This window comes from Populus nigra, chromosome 8 (assembly GCF_951802175.1).
Source record: "Populus nigra chromosome 8, ddPopNigr1.1, whole genome shotgun sequence".
Taxonomy (NCBI): Eukaryota; Viridiplantae; Streptophyta; class Magnoliopsida; order Malpighiales; family Salicaceae; genus Populus; species Populus nigra.
In genome coordinates, this window is record NC_084859.1 from 8,060,546 (window position 1) to 8,083,933 (window position 23,388).

At 32.1% G+C, this 23,388-nt stretch overlaps 1 protein-coding gene across 2 annotated transcripts; it reads right to left on the reverse strand.

The window, feature by feature from the left end:
• Nucleotides 1–8,686: 8,686 nt before the first annotated feature.
• LOC133701678 (kinesin-like protein KIN-13B) lies at nucleotides 8,687–15,090 on the reverse strand. Of its 2 annotated transcripts, none has more exons than XM_062125697.1 (12): nucleotides 14,608–15,090; nucleotides 13,942–14,172; nucleotides 12,953–13,141; nucleotides 12,609–12,710; nucleotides 12,104–12,181; nucleotides 11,933–12,014; nucleotides 11,189–11,348; nucleotides 10,800–11,102; nucleotides 10,003–10,221; nucleotides 9,549–9,909; nucleotides 9,386–9,451; nucleotides 8,687–9,252 (listed from the first exon to the last, which is right to left on the reverse strand). In XM_062125697.1, exons 1-12 carry the CDS (start codon nucleotides 14,770–14,772, stop codon nucleotides 9,076–9,078), a joined length of 2,133 nt encoding a protein of 710 aa, XP_061981681.1. In that variant the 5' UTR covers nucleotides 14,773–15,090; the 3' UTR covers nucleotides 8,687–9,075. The 2 variants fall into 2 exon arrangements, with proteins under 2 accessions (XP_061981681.1, XP_061981679.1); XM_062125695.1 differs by having other exon boundaries at nucleotides 12,953–13,147.
• Between the last annotated feature and the right edge of the window lie 8,298 nt (nucleotides 15,091–23,388).

Below are 23,388 nucleotides of genomic sequence, written 5' to 3' on the forward strand. Positions count from 1 at the left end.
TATAAATGTTGTTCCTAATGGTGATGAGGTCAAATCCTTTTGAGTAGATGAGGAATAATGAGAACCAATAAGCACCATAAAAGAATCTATTAAAGGTGTTGATTAGGCCAATGACAAGGGCCAAGAAGATTAAAAATGCAATTTTGAGCATAATTTTTTATAATATGCAGTTTTACGCTTAATAAGAATAACTTTGAATTCACCAGTTAAATCGGGCTAAAATTTCACCAAGAGATTCTACAGGCCTTGTTTTATATAAGGTTAAAAGTTTTTAACTATAAGAGTATAAAAAGGCCTTAAGATAAAAACTTGAAGCTATTATACGAAAATTGAATTATTTTTTTTAATTGGCTTAGGATTATCTTTTATTTCGATTTATGGATTTTCTACAAGAAAACTTTCTTATTTCACATAGATTTCTTGGATGGGTTGGACATGGAGACACAAGATCTATATCGCAAATTACACGAGTATATGGATAGAAATGATAAAAGATGGCTCGACCTGTCATTTTTTTATTCAGATTGAGCTCATCTAGGCTTATTTTATTGTTTTATTTTATTTATTTAGGTTATTTATGTTAGATAATTTTAATCGATGGTCAATCCTAATTGTTAGATGTTTTAGGGTTATGCTATTTATATTTTTTTTCATCTTATAAGGGTTTTTTTTATGATTGAAAAAAATGACAAACTTTTGCTTTCCCTAAATCCTTTATTCTTCCTAGCTTCTTCTTTCTTTGCTTTCAATTCTTAACTTCTTTCTCTAAAGTTTCTTTCTTTTCTACTTTAATTCTTTTTATCCTTTGTTCCACATCAACTTTAGTATCATAGCACAGACTTTTAATTATTTTTACAATTAATCGATCTATTAGGGCTTGTGAAGATTTCTAGGTTTGTCATCATCAAAAGTTGATTTAGAAGAAAAAAACCTTCACTTTTCTGTTTACAGCCTAGAAAAAAAAAAAGACATTGTTCATCTTTAAGAACTGGCCAAATCTTTCACACCACCACCGAACAGATTGAACCAACACAACAACTTTAACAGTGCCACCATAACAAAAAAAAAATGCACCACTAACAGCAATCGTTACCCATAGATCAACATCGATTCACTACTTCGAACACTTTAGATCGTCTATACTAGCAACAATAACTATAACACATCAGTAGCCATCTCTTTCTGTTTTTTTCTACAAATAGAGAGTCTCTCAAAGAATTTTAATTCATCGGTCCAATATCATCTCCACATCAGTTTAATAGACCCACGTCTAACTATACCACCACAACATTCAAACGACCACAAATCCAAGCCGATAACTGCATAATAAATTTGTGTGAATATGACCTCAAGTAACAGCAATAGAGGAAATGGGCTTCCAAGACAAATTAATTCACAATTACCACAACATCGCATCATCGGCTTACACATTAGTGTCATGTCATCCAAAATAATTGATTTTACTAACGTGCCAGTGTCCACAGCCTTGTCAGTGCCACACCATCCAACACAAATATATTAGAGACATGTCAGTGCCATGTCACCCAGAACCTCCACCTCACCCATCACTGCTACGTCAACTACAACAAATTCCAGCATACATCCATCATAATTTGGTCAGTAAGCCATTACAAACTTCTTTTAACCATTGAATATCATTATTACTGGTATATTTTTACACTTGTTGACCCAGAATTAAAATAATATTATTCTTTTGTGCCTGCCCATAAAAATATAGCTTGTCTTGCAATTTAAACTACCTTAATTTTTAGCTTATTTATTCTCTTATATTGAATGTTTGATCCTTTTTATTAATTATAGAGCTTGGCTAAATTTGTTGGAAAATTAAAACATTGTGTTTGAACTACATTTGTGCATTTAGAGGACTTACATTGCTTGCTTGCAAATTTTCCTGGTTTAATATGTTATTACTTAGTCTCAAAGATAAATATATAATCAAATATTAACTTTAATTTTATATTGCATTTTACTTGCAAGTGTCATTTATGATCTCGGTTATAGTTCTAGGATTAGTATTGCATGTATTTACGGAGTAGTCATCTAGTACAGAGTTCAGAACTCATAATTACCATAGACCCGAACACTAGTAATGTTCTTAGGGATATTCAAGATTAATTACATCTAATATGAACTGATATGAATAACATGTCCACTAAGATTGACAACCTCTCTGAGAGAGTGGAATCTATAGAAACTTTACAATTAAAGCAATCTAGTAGGAGTGAGCATTTTAATGACAACCGTAGGAATCATTAAAGATCGATTCCTTGTAGGAACCATCAACATAACCACCATTAGGGTTACAATGACTTTGATGATCCTAATGATAATGAGCATTCTGAAAATTACTATTAAAGACCAGTTCACCCTAGGAATTGTCAGTACAACCACAATCAAGGTCACCATGATTATGATGACTCTGATAATCGAGCCATGAGACATATCAAGGTTGAAACCTAAACTTTTAAGGGTCAACTTAACCCCTGGATCTTTGATAGGTAGATATGTGACATTGATCAATTATTTTACTAGTATACTTTGTTTGAGAATAACAGGGTAAGGTTTGCAAAAATAAAACTTAATGGTATCGTTTACCTCTATTGGGAAAGTGTAGAAGAGTCTTTGGCTAGAAGAGGTCAACATCCTATTACTGACTAAGTTAAGATGAAAACTACGTTGCAAGAGAGATGCGTACCTCATTCTTATAGGGAAAGTCTCTTAAACCAATGGAATAACTTAAGGCATGGAAATAAGCCTGCTAATGAATATGACACAATTTGATGAGTATAGGATGAGACGCGTAATTAGGAAGGATGAGGCAATGACTCTAAGTAGATTTCAAAAAGACTTGAATGATGACCTACCTTAAGAGAGGTTGTGCTTCGAGGTGTGTCCACCCTTGACGAAGCTTATATCTTAGTATCCCTCATATGTCCTAACTTGGTAATAATAAATTTTTATTGGGCGCCCCACCTCGTAAAATCAATCCTCTTATTGTCCACATGCCTAAAAAAGACAAGGGTAAGGGTATTCTCCATAAAGCACCTAAGATGACCTTATGGATTTAGTGTTTTAAGTGTCAGGGTTTTGGTCATATTTCCTCTAATTGTTCCAATATGACTTTATCCATTAAGGATCAAAAGGGTATAGATGAGGAAGACAATTGTGATAATAAGGTGTATGAACCAAATCTCGATGACTTTCAGGACTTAAATGATGAGGAGAATAAGTCCAACCTACTAGGAAGTATTAGGTCTATATCTGCTCAGATCAAGCAGGAATTTATCGGATGGGAGATAACCAAGTTAAATGTAGCTAGATGTGGCTCAACACAACCCAAAAGAACTAAGTATTTGAGGAGAACTATTATTTTTTATACTTACATTAATATGAAGATAAAGGTTGCAAAATCATTATAGATAGTGGGAGTTGTATCAATGTAATATCAATTAGTAGCATATCCCGCTTAGGCTTAAAATATGTCACACATCCTAAGCCATATAGTGTGTCCTGGGTTAACCATACATCCATAGCAATCAAGAAGAGATGTCATTTTTCTATAAAGATTTTGGATTATCATGATGAAATTTGGTGTGATGTAATTCCTATGGACGTAGGACACGTCATTTTAGGTAGGTCTTAGTTATATGACTAGGACGTTACACTCTTTGAGCGATCAAATTTGTGCTCATTCACTTTTCATGGTAAAAAGATTTAACTCATTGGATTACCACCAAGGCCTAATTGATATGATTTAGTCATGAATTTCTCATGATGGGCTTTTGATTTTGTACTTGGGTTTGATGAGGAGGCTATTCGGCCAAAATTATGTTTTTCCTTAAAATTTAGCTTATATGCCATTTAGTCATAATAGGTTTTAGCATGGGATAATTTTAGCCAACCTTGATTTGTGCATGATGATGGATTCGGTCCAATCTCTTTGATGATTTATTATGCCAAATCATGTCAGCTCACGTATAGGTCAAATTTAGGCAACAAAGTAGGCTTGTTGGGAGCTTGTGTCAGATCTGATTTGGGTTATTTTAATGAGTATGAGTTTGGGCCACGTGGGGTTTAAAGTTAGTTTGGGCTAATTAAGATGTTGGGATCCTTTTCTTACAATGACCAGTAAAATATTCTTCTAAAATTAAAAGGAAAATTCGTTCATTATTGTCCTTATTATTTAGGAGAATATTTAGCAATAAAGAAGAAAGTTTCCTAGTCATGCAAGGAAACTAAAGGGGGTTGTCAAATCTGAATCCTAGACTTAAAAGTATTATTCAATGCTAAAAATTTGATTCTCCTAGTCAACGAAGGAAAGTGATAGACAAGGGAGAATTAATTTCTAAAATTATTTTCCATGTTTTGAAGGGAAATCCTATTCCTGCAAGGAAAAAAAACTTCAACAATTAAATTTCTATTCAAATCAAATTTTATAGCATCTAAAGAACTTTAAAAGTTGGCTAAGCAATCCTAGAGTATTTAGGAAGGTAGATCTCGTCAAAAGGTTATTAAGATATTTTGTTTTGTTTTTCTTTCTATCATATGCAGTATCAATAAGCTATTGTCCAGACTTGTTGTTTTCATTATTATTTCTATATTTGAGCTTAATTAATACTTTGGTTTCCAGCTAAGATCCAAGGCTTGTTTGGATCAAGGTTTGGGCTTATTAGTGTAGGTTTTGGGTCAGGTTTGTTATTGGGTCAATTTAGCCCATAAAGGTAGATCTATTAGAGTTAATTTCTCATAACTATTTAAACACATGTAAGCCTAAATTTAAGCATATTTGATGAATAATACTTCTGAACTTTTTAATTTAATATATGAGAGATTTTTGCATTCTTTGATTCTTAAACGAACTAAATCTGATATATTGAATATTAACTGGCTTCGTAGTGTCATTTAACTTCATTACAATAGTGTTGGTGCCTTAGGACATGTTTTCATTGTGTCACACTCTTATCATACCTTTTTCGGATTTTCAAGATCAAATCTCAATCTTGATTGTGGGTTATATGACCACGTGATCACGAGATCCGCATCACTAATTATGGTAGCAAGAAGAAGGAAAAAATGAAATAAAAGGAGCTTGGTATAATAAGTCATAAGAAATTTAAAAAAGAAGGTTCATGAAGAGTTGTCATGTTTGTCTTAATGGCTAAGAAGGTTGTGGAATTATTTAAAACCACTTGAAGAGGTAAGGAAAGTGTTGAAAGAGTTTCTGGATGTCTTTTTCCCTGAGCTACTCGATGTTTTACCCCCTATGCGTGACTTTCAACACGCTATAAATCTTATCCCTAGTAGATGCCCTTTTAACACCTAAGAAAGATGGATCATGGAGAATGTATGAGATAGTTGAGTCATCAATTGGATTATAATCAAGTATCATTTTCTCATTCCTTGATTGGATGACATGTTAGATATGATGAAAGAAGCCTAAATTTTCTCTAAAATTAACTTAAATAGTGGGTATTATCGTATTAGTCATGTTTTTTATCCTTTCCAACGTACCCAATACTTTTATGAAAGTAATGACACAAGTGTTTAGACCATTTATAGAAAAATTCTTGGTGATGTACATTGATGATATCCTTATTTATAGCAAAACCCAGAACGAGCATTTAGACCACCTTATTCAAGTTTGTACCACTTTAAGAAAGGAGAGTTTGTTTGCCAATATCAAAAGGTGTTCTTTCTTCATGGATCAAGTGGTTTTCTTAGGGTTTATATTGTCATGTGAGAGAGTCTCTGATGATCCCTAAAAAGTCCAAGCGACTATAGATTGGCCCAAGTCTAAGAATATTCATGAGGTTTGTAGTTTTCTTAGGCTTACGACTTTCTATCATCGTTTTATCAAGGGATTTAGTATCATCATGTCGCCTATTACAGATTGTTTGAAATATAGTGAGTTTAAATGAAGTAAATAAGCTAATAAGGCATTTGAGAAGGTTAAAAAAAAGATAATGGAGGCCCTAGTGATGTGACTTCCTGACTTTACTAAGGTGTTTAAAGTATAACATGATGCCTCGAGAGTTGGTATAGATTGAGTATTTAGTTAAGAACATCACCCTTTAACTTATTTTAGAGAGAAACTTAACGAGGCAAAAAACAAAATACTCAACCTATGATATATATATATATTACACCGTAGTTTAGGCCTTGCGCTATTGGCACTATTATTTGCTACCACAAGAGTTTTTTTTTTACTCTGACCATGAGGCTCTTCGCTATCTCAACTCTCAAAAGAAGCTCAACCATAGGCATGGCTGTTGGGTTGATTATTTGTAAGCCTATTCATTTGAATTGAAACATAAATTTGGAATGGAGAATAAAGCGGCAAATGCCTTGAGTTGCTAGGTGATTCTGTTATCCATAATGAGTACTGAAATTATTGGATTTGAGAGACTTAATTAGAAATATGAATCTTGTCTGAAATTTAAAGAAATATACATGGCATTTAGAGATGAGAGTAACCGTGTTTTAGAAGGTTATTACCTTCATGGAAGGTATTTGTTTCGAGATAATAAGCTTTGTATCCCAAAGATATCAATGCGTGATTTTTTTTATATGGGAGATTTATGCTGGAGGCCTTTCAGGACACTTTAGGAAAAATAAAATCATTAAAGTGGTGGAATGTTGGTTCTTTTGTTCTAGTTTAAAAAGAGATATAACTAAGTTAGTAAGTCGATGTCGAATATGTCAACTAGCAAAGCATAGAAAACAAAACACTAGTCTTTACATCTTGTTGCATGTTCCTACTTGCCCTTGGTAAAATGTAAGTATGGATTTTGTGTTCGGACCTCTATGTACTACAAATAAACATGATTCTATTTTATAGTTGTCAACTGCTTCTCTAAAATGATCCATTTTATCTCTTGTACTAAGACCATAGATGCTTATAGAGTTGCAAAACTCTATTTTAATGAGATTGTCAAGTAATATGGTTTTCCCCAAACTATAGTCTCGAATAAGGATGTTATATTTATGAGGTATATCTAGAAAACCCTTTAGCATATAATGGAAACTAAGTTGAAGTTTTTGAGTGCCTACCACCCCAAATTGATGGCCAAATCGAGGTAATTAATAGGAGATATAATGAATTTAATGTTAGAGAAAATGTTATGATACGGATTAGACTTGACTGGTATCCTTCGAGAACTAATAAAAAATTTCATGCACATAGTGCAAGGCCATTCAAGTGCTATAACGAGTTGATTCAAATATTTTTGTTGTTGATTTACAACTTGATTTTAGAATTAGCTTTACATTTAACATTGAGGATCTAGTTGCATACCGAAAACCACATTCTATTCCAAATCATCCTTTTGAGATGTCATATAATCCCCCCATAATGATCCTATTAAAACCTTTATCCCTTTCACTTTGACATCCGAACAAAAGGATAATATTGATTTTATTCTAGATGAACAAGTTTTTTTTACTAGGGATGTTAAGATTCAGTGATTTCTAGTTCGTTGGGTGGGTCGACCTGATTCAAATTGCACTTGGATCACTAGAAATACATTATTGCAAATTGATTCAAATCTTTAGGAGTACTATCAAAGCCGTTTAGAGCTACACTTGACGAGGTCGAGTTTTTCCAATCTCGGGAGAGTTGGTAGGGACATCAGACCAATATCGTAGATTATAGAATATATAGACAAAGATGACAAAGGATGACCCAACCTGTCGCTTTTTGGTTGGGAAATTGAGCACATCTAGGCTTATTTCATTATTATTTTATTTATTTAGGTTATTTATATTAGACAATTTTAATTGATAGATCATGCCTAATAGTTGGATGTTTTAGGGTTATGCTATTTATATTTATTTTTTTCAAGGGAATTTTTTTTTAATTACATAAAATGATAACTTTTTTTCTTCCCTTGATCCTCTATTTTTTCTAGTTTTCTTTTTCTTTGTTTTTTTGATGATTGAATAAAATAACGGACTTTTTCCTTCGATGAATTATTTAGCAGGTGATTTTTTTTTATTTTACAAGGAATACTAACTTTTTAAGGATTCTTGGTTGGCAACTTGGAGAGTTAATTGTCATAATTTCCATGTTTCCTAAGGAGTCAAAGTCGGCAACAAGATTGGCAGGAAACCTACACAGAAAGCCGGCCACAACATTAATTAACAAAGGTACTTGTTTTTAGCAATTTGTTTTTTTTTTTTTTTTACAACATACGGCAGCCTAGATTATTTATTATAGTTTTGGATTTATATTATTTATTTTATAAATTTTGGGTTATTTTAATTGTATTTTAAAATCAGTTTATTACTCTGTTAGGATTTATTTTATTCTATGAACTAGAAATATCTTTAAAGAAAAGAGAATACAAAAATTGAATTATTTCATAGTAATTTATTGTGTTGCAATGCATCTCATATTTTTTTATTCTTTATTAAACTTTTCTTAAACTTATAAAAATTATCTCTTTTTGTAGCATTTTTTTTCATTCAATAACTTCAAGTTCTTTATCTTAATCTTGTTTTAGGTTTCCTAAGTTTGTCTCTCTAATGCATGAATTCAAGGGTTCTTATCTTCCGAATTGCATTATTAAATGTGGGGATGACTAAGGAGGATGCAACACTTTGATTGGAAAGTTGAATGACAGTCACTTACAAGCAGACTTGCATCACCACGTCAAACAAGCTTACAAGCATTAAATAGTAGGCAGGAAGTATATAATTAATGAATCAAATTACACTGCTGCATAGCTTTACAAAAGCATGCCTGATGGGCACGTAAATCCAATGGCTTGCTTATAACTTGTTGAAGAAAAAAATGAGAATAAAAAATTGTAGACAGAAGCCAGTAGTATCATGTGAAGGATGAGCAACGGGATCCTTCTAGATCTCTCAATCTCCAACCCCTCAAACCACATAAAGAATACCATACAGCAAACTACTGCATGGATGCCAACTTTCTTGCAATGCTTCCATAAAAATAACAGCTGCATAACCAAATCCATAACCAGGCCAGTAATCTTGCAATCAGTAATAAAAGAAGCATTTGTTTGTAATAACTTCATGCACTTCCACGTGAGACTAGTAGCCAGAAGAAACTAAGACATTATGCTCCTTCAAACGCTTCTGGAAGTGTGCCAGACGATTCTGTAACTGGAGGATACCTGCAGCCTTCTGAGAAAGAATGGCATTCAATCTAGTAACATAACCGTCGAGCTGATTTCCTGGTTGATCTGCTTCAACCAGCAGGTTCATCTCCTGCAAATTTGGAAATGACATTTATATGTAAGCTCTTGGACATGCTTTTTCTTCAAAACCCAACTCTCACAAAAGCATGCAAGCAGTACAATAATAAAAAATGAACTAAGAATGCTTTGGCCAAACCACAAACCTCTCTCACAATGTTCATAGTCTCTTCCACTTGTTTTCTGTGAGCATTTACAAGATCCTCCTCTTCCTGGGAGCATGCAACCGAAAATTAATGTTAAGACATTTAGGTTTCAGCACATTCAAAAGAATTTATTCATTTAAGTAATTATTCTTTTCTAAATCACCTGTAGCAATGCATTCAAGTCATTATCTGAATGCGAGTTCTTAAGATTAGATTTTGGCATATCCCTCCACTTTGTCTGACCATTGGGTTTCTGTATTTTATCCTCTGAAATAGAAAGATTGTATGGCTCTAGCTTCCCATTCTCCTTCCATATTGCTTTCTCTTGTTCATATGATTCTTCTTCTGATGCATCAAAATCATCTCTCTCATCTTGTTCTGCCCATGCATCATTTGCATCGTCCTCATACGCGGATGCAACTGGTAAAACAGAGGACAAGGGCGCAGTAGTTGATTCCCTTAGGTTTAAAGTTGAGGACAATACATCCTTCTTGGAAGTGTTCCCTTTTGAGAGGCTCTTCACTCTGCACAGAAAACTTAGCAAAGTCAGTATAAAAGGATCACGACAGAGTAAATCATACCATAAACATCTTGCAATTGAAATCATTTTCATGTACCTGTCAGCATATCTCAAGGTGTTAAGAGTGTGTTCACATGATCCTGAGCTTGGTGAAATGCATGATATCATAACAGTGCGTGAATTGCCAACGAAAGAATCCCTTAGAACCTCAGTTAGCTTGCTTCCTCTGAAAGGAATATGACTCTTGTCATTGTCAAGAGCCCTGATGCACTCCTTTAATGCAAGTAAACTCTTGTTGATTTCTGCACCTTCCATCCTGCATCGTATATATGAAACAACCAAATTAAACAAACCCACCCACCCTCCCAAATTAAAGAAAGGACATGGAAAGAACATTTCTGATTTATGCCAGTCAAATTCATCAGCTATTAAGAAAACCATGAACTGGATGCTAGAGATGAAAACGCCATGAAATAGATATCAACTTTTAGCTACAGAGTCATTAAGTGGTGAAGGGACAGAGGACATAAGTAAAACACAATAGAAAACAATGAACTATCTACATTTCTTATCGCCTTGTAACAATATCGGTATACACTGGAATAATTTTATTCCCCAGGAAATTGTTAAACAACCCTTTTTTTTCCTTTGCCAGATGTTGAGTCCAGTGTGATGTGTGAAAATATCAATTTCTACTGCCCTTAGATGATGGCCAAGCTGCAGATGGAAAAATATCCCATGCCTAATCCTAATTCTGTCTGGTACACTGAGATCCATATGCATTATACTGAGTGTGTCCCTCACTATCAGAATAAGAAACAGAAACCTTAAATTGCCCAACTGGTATGGCCAATAGTGGCAAAAATTACCACAAAGATAAGGGAGTAGACATACCTCGTTTGTTTATCGTTATCTGTGGTATCTGCACCACGTTCACTTCCTGCAAGATCTATGAAGGAGAGCTTTCCAACAAGGCGTGGAGGCTTTGATTCATTGCCATCAACTGATCTCTTGATAGCAAGCTGGAGTATGGCATGTGAACGGGAGGATTCTTCATTTGCACCAGTTGTGCCAGTACTTCTTGAGGCATTTCCCTTCTCAATGAGGTCCTTAATTGTCTCCACATCTGATACTTTGTACTCTTGCAAACCCACAATGCACACCTGCTGCTTACCATCCTCTCTCATGCAGAGTTTTCTGCACAAAGAGACATATCAAATTCAGCCAATTCTGAGAGCAAGTAATAACTACATAAAAGACAAGGAAGGATCAGGGCAACTAACTTCCGATCACTCAGGAGATCGAATAGTTTTCCACCATAAATTTCAAAGAAGCTCACAAATAGCTGAAACCCTTGGCTCCTGTAAGTATGATGCATCAACCTCAAAATATCTCGTGATGCTTTGAGGGGTAAAGGCTTCATAGTATAGGTTTTTCCACTCCCTGAAAGAAGGATGAAAAATTAAAGCAAGCTGGTTTTACAGCAACAATCTAGTTCTATTAAATCATCAGAGATTTCTAGCCAACATGGGGTGAAAGACATCATAAACTAGCAGGCTTAGAAAAATAAAACAGAATGTCATGAATTTTGATATTAATAATTTTAAAGCAAATCACTGTGATGTGAGAAAGCTACACAGAAAGAAAAATGCATAAAGCAACAAAAGAACATGCATAATTATAACGTCAAAATGGTTTATCCATCAAGTCGTGAACCATTGAGAGACTACTGATGTTGGATGGATAAAGAGGGCATAAAATACATCGAAGTTGGGCGTTTCAAAAGCAGGTCCAAAAAACATTTATTCTCGGCATGAAATCACATGATTATGGAATAAACTCCCCAAGTGTGTGTGTGTGAGCGAACAAGTGTGTGTAATCTAATGCCTTCTGTAAGTTACAAAAATGCTGGAAAAAAATCAGAATGAAAGACAGAATAGAATTATAGAAATTATATATATAAAAAAAAAAACCAAAAGCAAGGGTGTAAAAAGCATCTATCTTATATTGCACAGACAACAAATCACCTGTTTGCCCATATGCAAAGCATGTTGCTTTGACCCGTTGAAAAATTATTGGAACTATGGGCTCCACTGTCTCACGATAAACCTAAAGCGAAGAGGTAAATCTGCATAAGCTATAAAAACAATAGCATTATCTAGAAACACTTGGTTCATTATGACGAAAAATATACTCACTTCATCATTAGAGACCTCCTCATTGAGCACTGCATCAAACACAAATTCATGCTTCTCAACATATTCTGTTAAGTCAACCTGTAGAATATCAATACCCACAATTACTACCAAATCACCTATCAAAGGAAAAAACTATAAAAGTCTCTAGAAAGCTTATTAATTGAAAAATCAGTAAACAACAGAGTAGAGCAAAGCATGAAAATGAATGAAAAATGGACAAATCAAGGTTCTTGCAGATAAAGTCTATAATAATCATTAAGGAGAAGCATGGCCATTAGGATTACATTTGAACCTCCCGTCTTGTTGTTTTATGTATCTAATATCTACTTCTAAATGTCTTCATGGATGAATTTGGCCCAACTATTATGCATCTTATTGTTTTCGTTCTTATTTCATTTTATATTATGTCAAGGACCAATTAGGAAACAGATGTCCTTGATCAGCAGCCAGTGATTCAACTTGATTATTTCTACTTGACTTCTTTAACAAGTGATATAACAGTTACCTTGAGTTTAGTCTCGTGAACTGTCATAGAATTGGAGTGTGTGTCTATAATATCTTCTTCATTTTTTGCCAGTTCCTTTTTATTCAATGGCCTCTTGCGCACCTGCATTAAAAGAATTCACTTGTAATACTATATTAATGTTTAAAGACATTCATACAAGCAAGGCAGATGCTGCACTAAGAAGAAACATTATTAACGTTGCTAGTAAATGAAGTCACTCTATCAATGAAATTCAGAGCAAATTACCAAAGTTCACAAAGCTGGGTAAGCATTGTATTTAGGACAAAGAAAGAAGCAGTTAACAAATAGAAGTAAACCAAATGAAACAAAAAAGAAAAACATACCACAACTTTGATCTTTGCAACAGAACTTGTCTTCTCTTTGTCTACAGCAAAGCTTTTCAGGAGGTTGTTATCAGGCAAGCCAGTAGCTCTGCCAGTTTGTTTGTTGCTTGAAATGTAGGGGTCAGAGTCATCAAAGCTTCTTCCTCGAACAGGATGAAACAGAGAAGAACCATCGTAGAGTCCTGGAACCTGCAACTATCATCAAAATACAGAAAACTTAGCATAAATGTGGATGCAAAGTCATAACACTCAACTGCAATATGAAATCCCAAATCACATATTCAACACCAAGGAGCAATGCCTGCTTTATGACAATGTGATGAACTTCTAAAGAGCTGACACCTTAGTATCATTATTTCTTGAAGCAACGGCATGGCATGTATCCTACCTTCCATTTCTTCTCAAAAGCTTGTGTGCATGTCAACAACTAAATAAGACACGCCTTTTTATTCTTTTAAAAAGAAAGTTAGAATGGTATTTTCTATTTTTGGAAAACCACATAAAACCATGCCATGCAATTTGTTTGGTTATAAATGGAACCAGTTTCAAAGACCTAAAGCTCTTCTATGTTATTCAGAAACATGTTCCATATCCAAACATGCAAAGAAAGAGTTCTTAATGACATGAGACATATCAGCAAAGCAAGCAACCCATAAGAGCTTGGGACTCAAACGTCTTTTTGGTGCAAGACAAGATGTTCTTCACTAGCTACAAAGCACAAAAATCAGAATATCTTTTAGAAGCAGTTATAAATTTGAAAGTATAGCTAGAGCGTAGATTATCAAAGCAGAAGATTTCGATAGTAGTGCACAAAATCAAGCTCGAATGCATTTCATTCTAAAAAAAAATCAAACACTATGGCAAAGATAGAACTTCAACTTATCGGAATGTGGATGGACCCAATTGTTGGATGCCACATTAAAGTACTATCACTAGATCATCCAAAACCACGTTTCTACTAATTCACGAGAAAATTACAGAAAACCCACCTCGGGTAGCAACTCGGTATCAAAAGAATGCAGATCTAAGAGGCCAGGACTGAACTCATTTGAAGAGTCCTCGCCATTCTTCCTCTGGCTCGATGGCCTTGAACTAACAGGAGGTGTTGTTGGCTCTGAATAAAATTCATTTCCCCTATTAAAACTGCTTTGCGCATTGCGATACATTCTCAATGCCTGCCCTCCTACTCCTCCTCCACCACCACCATAGAAATTATAGTCCTGCATTCAATTCCACCATAAATATCGCAATCAATTGCTTGAGATGCAGGAGCATCCAATAAATAAAAAGTAAATCTCTTGTGATAAAAGGAAAAAATTATAAAGAAAAAAAAACATTTTTTTGTTTTGCCACATTTTCTTTACTTGACTGGCATTTTCCAAAGAAATCAAAAGTATCAGATCTGTATTTTCCATTCCATCATAAACCAATGATAGTCAACTCCCGAAGCAAAAAAGGAAAAAAAAAATCCAGTTTCCTGACTTAGTGAAGTCGAGAAACCAATAACATTTCACAAAACAATCCAAGATTCAAAAATTTTACCCCCCTTTTTTTTCCTGAGGGACCAAACAGATTGAGCAGAAGACTCAAGCGCAAGATGGGAAAACTATAAAAAGAAAAGAGATTAAAAGATCTGGGCAAAAAAAAAAAAAAACCTGTAGAGGAGGAAGAGAAGAGGAAGAAGAGTTGTTGTTCTGAAGGTGCTGAAGACCAGCAGATTGAAGCCATCTTCCATTTTCCAAAAACATTCCGTTGCTGTTATCAGAAGATGAGTATTGTCTTTGATGATGAGATCTCTGCCTTCCCATTCCGTTGTTCATATCACAAACACCCCTCTCTCTCTCTCTCTGTATTTATATATGTAAATAAAGCAGGAGAGATTGTTGATTTATGTACCTTTTTCTCTCTCTCTCTCAAGTTGAAAGTTGAAACTTTAATTTAGAAGAGAGAAAACGGTAGCAATTAAGATTATCAGCAGCCCATGATCGCTTTTTGCAAATGTTAAAAATGGATAGAGAGAGAATCTAGTGGAGGAAGAGACAGGTACAAGAGACAGAGAAGGGTCGAGTAAAAATGAAGGACTGCTGTGCTGTAGTAGATTTTGAATTTTTGAAGACAGAAAGGGGACAAGCGTTTCTACCGCGTGCAGCAGTGTTTCTGTAGATTGGACTTGTTGTCTATTTCAAAAACAAATGATGTGGACAAACTACAATTACGCCCTCAATCTGTTTAATACATCTCAATTAGGTCATCCTCCTAACGACACCGTCTCATACCACCGCTCCATCATAGATGTGCTAGTCTCTTCTCCCCCTCTTGGATGTTAATTTTGCTTCATTAAATTACACTCCATTTTCTCTCTTTTTTAAAAAAAAATTGTTTGCTGACATTTAATGTAATCAATTTGGATATATCATGATGTTAATAACTAAATTAATGTTATTATTATATTGATCTTTTGATAAATGTTTCATTGCTAGCTTTTAAAAATTTAAATTTAAATTCATATATGAAGTTATTCTTTCAAACTCGTAATTTGGTAAATAATTGAGTCCAATTTTTTTTTATTATAGAGTCGATATGTATATTATTCATCTTATTATTTTAAATATAATATATTGTATATAATGAACAAGATAGCAATTATTTATTATTAACAAATTAAGAAAAATTAATAAGAGAATGATAATATTAGATTAAATAAATGGAGGATTAATATATATGAGTTGCATGTCCAATTTAAGTGGGCAGGTTGATGTAAATTGAAGGTGAGGGAGGACACTCACATTTCCTTAATGGTGAAGAATACCATTGATGCATTGAGTAGGAGAGGGACGTAATTGAAATTTACCTAATAGATAGCGGGCACTTTTATAGTTTGCCCAAAATGATTTTAATTCACGAGAGATGAACTATTTTCATAACAGCAATTTTACAATTATGATATAAAACATGCAGAAAAATTAAAAGTCAATGGCATTTTAACTCTTTTTTATTTATTTAAATGTAACTTGAAGTACATAAATAAATAAAAAATTATCTTTAAGAAGTAAGGAAAGAATATTTATGTATAAAATTGTACGAAGCAAATCAGTCATATCCATGGTTAATAAACTTTGGCGTGCTTAATATTCTTTTTTTTTTTTTTTTTTTTTTTTTTTTGATTTACGTGGGTGTCTGGGCCAGCTTGCGCGCACCACGACTAATCCCACGGCCCACTGAACACCCTGCAAACCCAGTGGGCATGTAAGGCACCTCGGGGGTGACAGGCGTGCACGTGAGGACTCGAACCCAGGAGCAGCAGGAGGGGACAAGCCCCTCCTACCGCCAGGACAAGCACCTTGGCGTGCTTAATATTCTTGTTAATACACGAAGTGGGTTTAAAGTATAGTTATTATTGTTTTTTAAAATGTTTTTAATTTAGAGAAATATTAAAATATTTTTTTTATTTTTTAACAATTATTTTTGATATTAGTACATCAAAATGATTTAAAAACACCAAAAACATATTAATTTTAAATAAAAAAATAAAAATAAATTCAATTTTTTTCAAAAACACTTTTGAAACGTAAAAACAACATTGCACAATAGTGTTTGGAATTATAATAATTTTTATTTAAGAATATATTAAAATAATTTTTATTTTTATTTTTATTTTTAAAATTTTATTTTTAATATTAATATATCAAAATAATTTAAAATTATAAAAAAATTAAAATTCAAAAATTATAAAAAAGCAAACACGCTCTCATTCCTTAATCAAGTCGTGCACAAAAAAATTAATTTTACTTTGATCAATGAGATCCGGTAAAAATCTATCTTAAATAAGAAATTAATATCTTTCTAATTTTTTACAAAAAGATAAAATAAAATAAAATAAAATAAAATGACATGTGATTTTTGTTGATCTGGATTAATGCCATCCATGAACATTGATGACCCAGGTTCGATAACTTTTTCCTATCATGATCAGGGAGGGCGTGTTTGGCCAAAGTGGTATGTAGTGTACGGTGCGTTTTTGATCCAGAACAGCAAGTACCATCACCTACCATCCCACATGGTGGGGACCCACTAATTATTTTAATTTTAATAGTGTTTCGGTGATAGTTTTAATTTGAATTTCGTAGATGGGAGGGATGCGCTGAGGGGCTGACACGTGTGAGGAGAGTTTGGTGAACTGTGGTGTACCCCACCCACGTAGAGGATCATGCGGTTGCATTCAAATTCAGCGTAGATATTTTCGGGCTCATTAAAGCCCGCTAGTTCGGTCCGGCGTCCAGATTCCGCCTTGCCTTGTGGTCCCACCTGGAGCCTCATCCCCGGCGGACTTATTGTCCCGTTTCATATAATTTATGAATAGAAATGGAGACCTTGGAGCGGCGGGGAAAATTCATAATTGTTTGGTTTATACACCTCAATCATTTATAATCAAAATTTCCCCTAAGTAAAGTGTTTTCATAGAGCCTCACAATAATAATAATAATAATAATAATAATAAATGTTAATCCTTCCAGTTTTGCCCGACTTCAAATATGTTTCTAAACAAACTTGAAATGGTCTAGTAGTTAATCCGTTAAATTCTAGAATCTCTTTAAATCTAAAATAAAGCATAATTATTTGGGAAAATCACTTCAACCCTTTTATTTTTTAATTGTTTTTCTTACTTTCCCAATGTTCTTTTAATTATAGTTTACATCCTAAATCAATATAATTTTTAAATTTGGATGAAAAAACAAATTTATTCTAATATATAATATAACAAATATCCATAAACGACATACCAATTCCCTTTCTTGAAACATGATTTCTCTTTCTTGATATGATTTATTTCTCTTTTCGCCAAACATAATTTCTAAAACCAAACCAAAAACTAATCGAGTGTTATACCTTCCATTCTCTTTCTCTCTCTTTAAACATTAACAATCATCAATTAATGATGAAAAATAAAACAATTCAAAAATTATTTGCACTAAAAACAATTCTTGTTGTTACAAAAAATTTGTTACTAATAGCTACTCCTTTATTTTTTTTTTAAAAAAAATATGTTACTAATAGCTACTCCTTTATTAAAAAATATGTTACTAATTATTTTGGTTTATTTTTTATAAAGTTATTGTAGTCTCATACAAACATTATGATATTTGGTATGTGCTTGACTTTATAATCGTGTATTTTGTTATTATATAATTGTCGTACCTGACATCGCGATGACATTTAAGAATTAGGAAAAAAAACAAATATCTAACATCTTATTTTTAGAGATTCTATGACAAATGACTGATTACGCTAGAGAAAAAATATTATCATCCCTAAAGAGTCATATCTTAGGGAGGCTCTTAAATTCATATTGGTTTGTTATGCCATGCTATAATATTTCTGATTTTAACGTTAAAACATATTGGAACTGATATTTTTAACTGTGACGTCAATAAATATCAAGATTGATATTTCTAACTCTAGTGTCAATAAATATCAAGGTTGATATTTATTGTGAATCCATTTACCTCGAACAATCCTGGATTGAGCTTTGAAATGGTCAATAGACCTGCAAGAATGAAAAAGGGGTTTTTGACCTATTTTAAAGAGATAAGTTTTGAAAATTTTTGTATATAGGCCTAATGGGCTATTTATTTGGGTCAAGCTTTTAATAGGCTTGATAAACTTATTATTAGGCTAAAAAATACATAAAAAAAAACACATTTTCTTAATGTCAAAATACAAATGTCAAAAACACATTTTTTACAATGCTAAAACATGTAGAGTATTTTGTTTTTTTTAATATTTTTTTAGCTTGGTCATAATTCAAATTTTTCTAAGAAAAAAATGGTTAATTGTTTTTTGGTATTTTTCTTTTTTTGGCTGTTTATTTTAACAAATACTAAAAAAAATAAAATCATGCACCACACACACTCATCTCTCTCACTAATTTGCACACATAACAAGTACATTTACAAAATTTGTTGTTGAACGGTTAAGAGGAGCTACTAGAGTCACTAGAATTTCAGAAACAGTGGTGGTGCATGAGTTTCATGCGCCACCATCACTAGCGGCATGTGGAATCACGTGCTGTCGCTAGTAAAACGAACAAATTGGGTAGATTAGGATTTGCTCATTCTTTTCTGATGATGAGAACACCGCCACCTGCAAAATAAAGAAATCAAAACACATGACAATTTATTTTTTTAGATTCATCTCTCTCTTTTTATTGTAATTTTTTCTTTTTTTTTAATTGCTATTGTTGGGTTGTTGTGGATTTGCCGTAAAAGGTGCCTTGTGTTGTGGTTGAAGAGAAGGCATCAGTTGGTGATAGTTTTAGGGTTGCGACATTTGGTTACTGGTTTTTAGATTAGAAAGTTGTCACTGATGATTAGCGTATGTGGGCTAGTGTTTGGCATAGAGGAAAAAAAAGGTGAGGTTGTCATTGTTAAAGGATCAACTAATGGTGGTTATTGTTAGGTCTTGACCAAGATGAGGTTGATGATAGCAGCGCTAGAATTGTTGTTGGTATTGTGATCAAGAAGAAATGGAGTTGATGGTGGTTGCAACGGTGAGAGATTTGTAGTTGGGTGTTGCTGATTTGATGGGCTATTTTTGTTAAAAAATAAATAAAAGGTAAAAGGAGTTGGTTTTTATATTGTGTGTGTGTGTGTGTGAATGGGGCTAGGAGAGATAAAGTTGTTGTGTTTCATTCTCTTGGTTTTGTGTATGTATGCAATGATAGTGAGGGATGAAAGAGATGAATGAATGACTTTGTTTTTTTTTGTTTTTTGTGTGTTAGATATGCTCATTATGTAGAGGTTTTTTTTTTTTTTATCTCGTCCTATTTTTTCTTGTGACTTGAGATGCGTATTTATAATATAGGAGTTCCAAACAACACAAATTCATCCTTGTTCAAATTTAAACTTGATTCAAATTTAAAAATAAAAATTAAAGATGATTAATTGAATATCCTGGTGGTTTGCTTCAACTAAATATAAGGAGAAACAAACATTATAGTCCTTAATTCTTCTATACATTATCAAATTGCACCCTTAATAAAAAATCAATCCCCAGTCTTTTAATTCCAAATTTTAACTCTTTTAAAAATTAAATTAAAAGCAATGGTTCAAAATTATGTTAGAGCAATAATCAAGTAAAAAATAGCTTTAAAAACAAAATTCTTAAACCTAGTAGAGTCCATCACCTAGATAACAGATTTGGCGGGTTAAGTCGTGGAATTTGGGTCGATTTAATGTGTCGTCGTCTCAATATTAAAAATAATTATCATCTTAATTTTTTTAAAGTCAAATCATGTTTTTTACCAGTCATTTAGGATAGGTTTGGACCTATCAAGTTAAATGGATCATGTCGAGGCAACTCTCACATGATTTAGCTTTAAACTCGGGATACACAAGAAGTTAAGTATACAGATTTCAAGGTTGACCTATTAAGTCAAGTTCAATAACAACGCCAGATAGTTTCTTGTGGCTTAGATATTTATTTTTTGACATCCAAAAGATTTTTTAATCAATCGTCAGTGTGGCACACCCTTTTAAATTATTAACAAGAACTAATTGAGGTGTGGAAATCAATATTTCTTTCCTTACAAAGTACTATTTATTGTTTTTTTAATGTTATTTATAAGTTTTTTAAGGGTGTTTAAATTTTTTTCTAAATGTTTTATATCAAAATTGAATTGAAAATAAATTTATAGATGTTATACATATCCCATTCCCACCTCATGTTTTATCAATGATTTATGAGATATAGAAAGAACCTTTTTCTCATCAATTCAATGTCGGGTCAGGGATTAATCATCGATGAAAATATAGTTTTTATAATTACTATAATAGTATTTTAGAGTTAATAAACAGTGTGAAAATAAATTTTAAATTCACATAAATATTAATATAAAAAATAGAAAGATATATTAACAAGAAATTGGTTTCAAACATCAATTTTTTTCAAAATATATTTGATGGGAAAACATAGAGCGAAAATTGAATAGGAAAAAAGTGTAAAGAAACGATATACAAGAAAGAGTGAAAAAATTGATTAGGAAAGAAGATACTTTTACAACAAAAAACCACTAAATTAAAGAATATACTATTCAATTTTTAGCTAAAATATAATAATATAGGGATAATTTATAGGGAGTAATTTAATAGTTAGCTCTAATAATAAAAGCAATGGACCGCTAATGGTTACAAACACAGCAGTATGCTAAATTGGGTTAATTACCTTGACCCAATTTATATTTTTTAATTTTATTTATCTTTAAAACATGAAAATTTTTATCGTGTTCAAATTATAACTAAAATATTTACAAAGAAAGATAAACATTTTAAAAAGAAATTTATACTAAAATTTATAAGAATTATTTTTTAATTAAAAAATATTATTTTTTTAATTTTCTCCCTTCTATTTATTTTTTCTTTATGTGTTCATGTCTTCTGTACTACAAGTATCCAGTAATTGTAACATAAGCACTATAAAATTTCTAATCATTCTGCGCTAACCCTTATATATGTAATCTCAATCAGTTGCTACAAACCCAATCTCAGAGGATCTTCACTTTCCCAGTTTCAATCCAATCAACAATTTTTTTCCTGGAAAATCCACATCAACCTCACAAGATTCAATATTTACACTAACCCATATCCTAAATACTCTTCCAAATCACATAAATGATCTACGATAAGTTGAATTTCTCACAAACCAATCTCAGAATCTCCACTTTCCAAGCTTGCCGATCCAAACAACCTCACAAGACTCAATTTTGTCACAAACCCAGTTTATAAACACCCTTCTAAGACACAACAATCAGCTCTTACCTACTTCATTTGGGTTATTGAAAGACTTATTAAAAGGTTTAATGCAAATCATCAGAAAAAAGGGCACTGATGCACGACATGTTTTGCTTAACCTTTTTACCAAGTCTACAAAGATCTATGTAGAGGCTGGAAATCTGCGGATACATATCCTATACGAAGCATGAGGAAGAGCCCGTTTGACTGCGAGGTAGAGGTTGTGTTTTTTTAAAAGCATCCTGAGTACATGTTTGGTTAAAAAAAAAAAATTATTCACTATGTATGGGTCTCATAATAAATTGTGTGCGAAACGCAAACAATTTAAAAGCAGAAAAATGCTGTTTTTTTTGCGTGGCTCTCAATTTAACCATGCTATACTGTTTAAATAGTGTAGCAGAACAGTGTATCATGCCTCCACTGTTCACGTGAAATTTCTTTTGTTTTTTTTCTAGTATGTTAATTTTTTTAACATTTGTTTTTTTAAAAAAACACTAGTATAAAATGAATTAATTAAATTTACTCGCAATATAATATCAATTTTATACTTGATAATATTTTATCTATGCTAAAAAAATTATGAAAACTGTAATTCTTATCGGATGAATTTTGTACGTAATGGAATTATAAATAGTTTAATGGAATAATAAAAAGTATTTTTTATAAAGTACTTTTTATTTTATGATGTAATAGGAGTAATTAATTCTACAATATTTAAATTTAAAACCATCAATATTAATATATATTTTTTAAAATTATTTTATAACCTCAATTTTAACCATAGTTTTAACCAAACACCTATTTTTTTCAAATCAACCTCAACTAAAAGTATTTTTTATAAAATAATTTTTTTCAAATTACAATCATAACAACTACCGCAATATCAAACACACTTAAAGAGAGAGACATGGGGAGACCGAAAAATATAGAGACTTATGAGAATTAATAAATACAGAATATTATAATCATATCATAATCCATAATCTCAGGAAAAAAAAACAAAAAACAAAATGATTGAAAAAAGATACCACAATAAAAGAAATAATAGACATGAGAAATAAGCAAAAAATATATAAATAATTTTAATAAATTCCCTTATTCTTATATCCTAATTCTTATACACGAGTATTATATAAGAGTTTTAATAGGATTATATCTGAATTCCAAACTAAAGGACATGTATGTTTTTTGAAAAATGGTTTTTGAAAAATGGTTTTTGAAAAATTATTTTTTTAAATTTTTTTGTGTTTGTTTGTCATTAGAAAAGTTGGTTAATGAAAAACACTTTCCAGTCAACGAAAAATTTGGCTTGGTTTCTAGAAAAGTATTTTTTTAGAATATTTGGACGAAAAACACTTTCCGGAAGTTATGAAAAATTTAGAAATATCATTTTATTTGCTAATTATATTAAATTTGGTTCTCAAACTTTTGATTGCTATATATATTTTGTTTTAAATATTTATTTTTTAATTTCATCTCTTAAAATTTAATTTTTATATTAACTTTGGTTCTCATTTTTATAATTGTTATTTGCTTTTCCCTTATTATATTTTTATTAAAAATTTTTTATCTATCTGATCCTCGTTACTTATTTTATTTGAAATAATTTATGAAATGTTAATTATTATTATTTTAATTTCTTCATCTTTT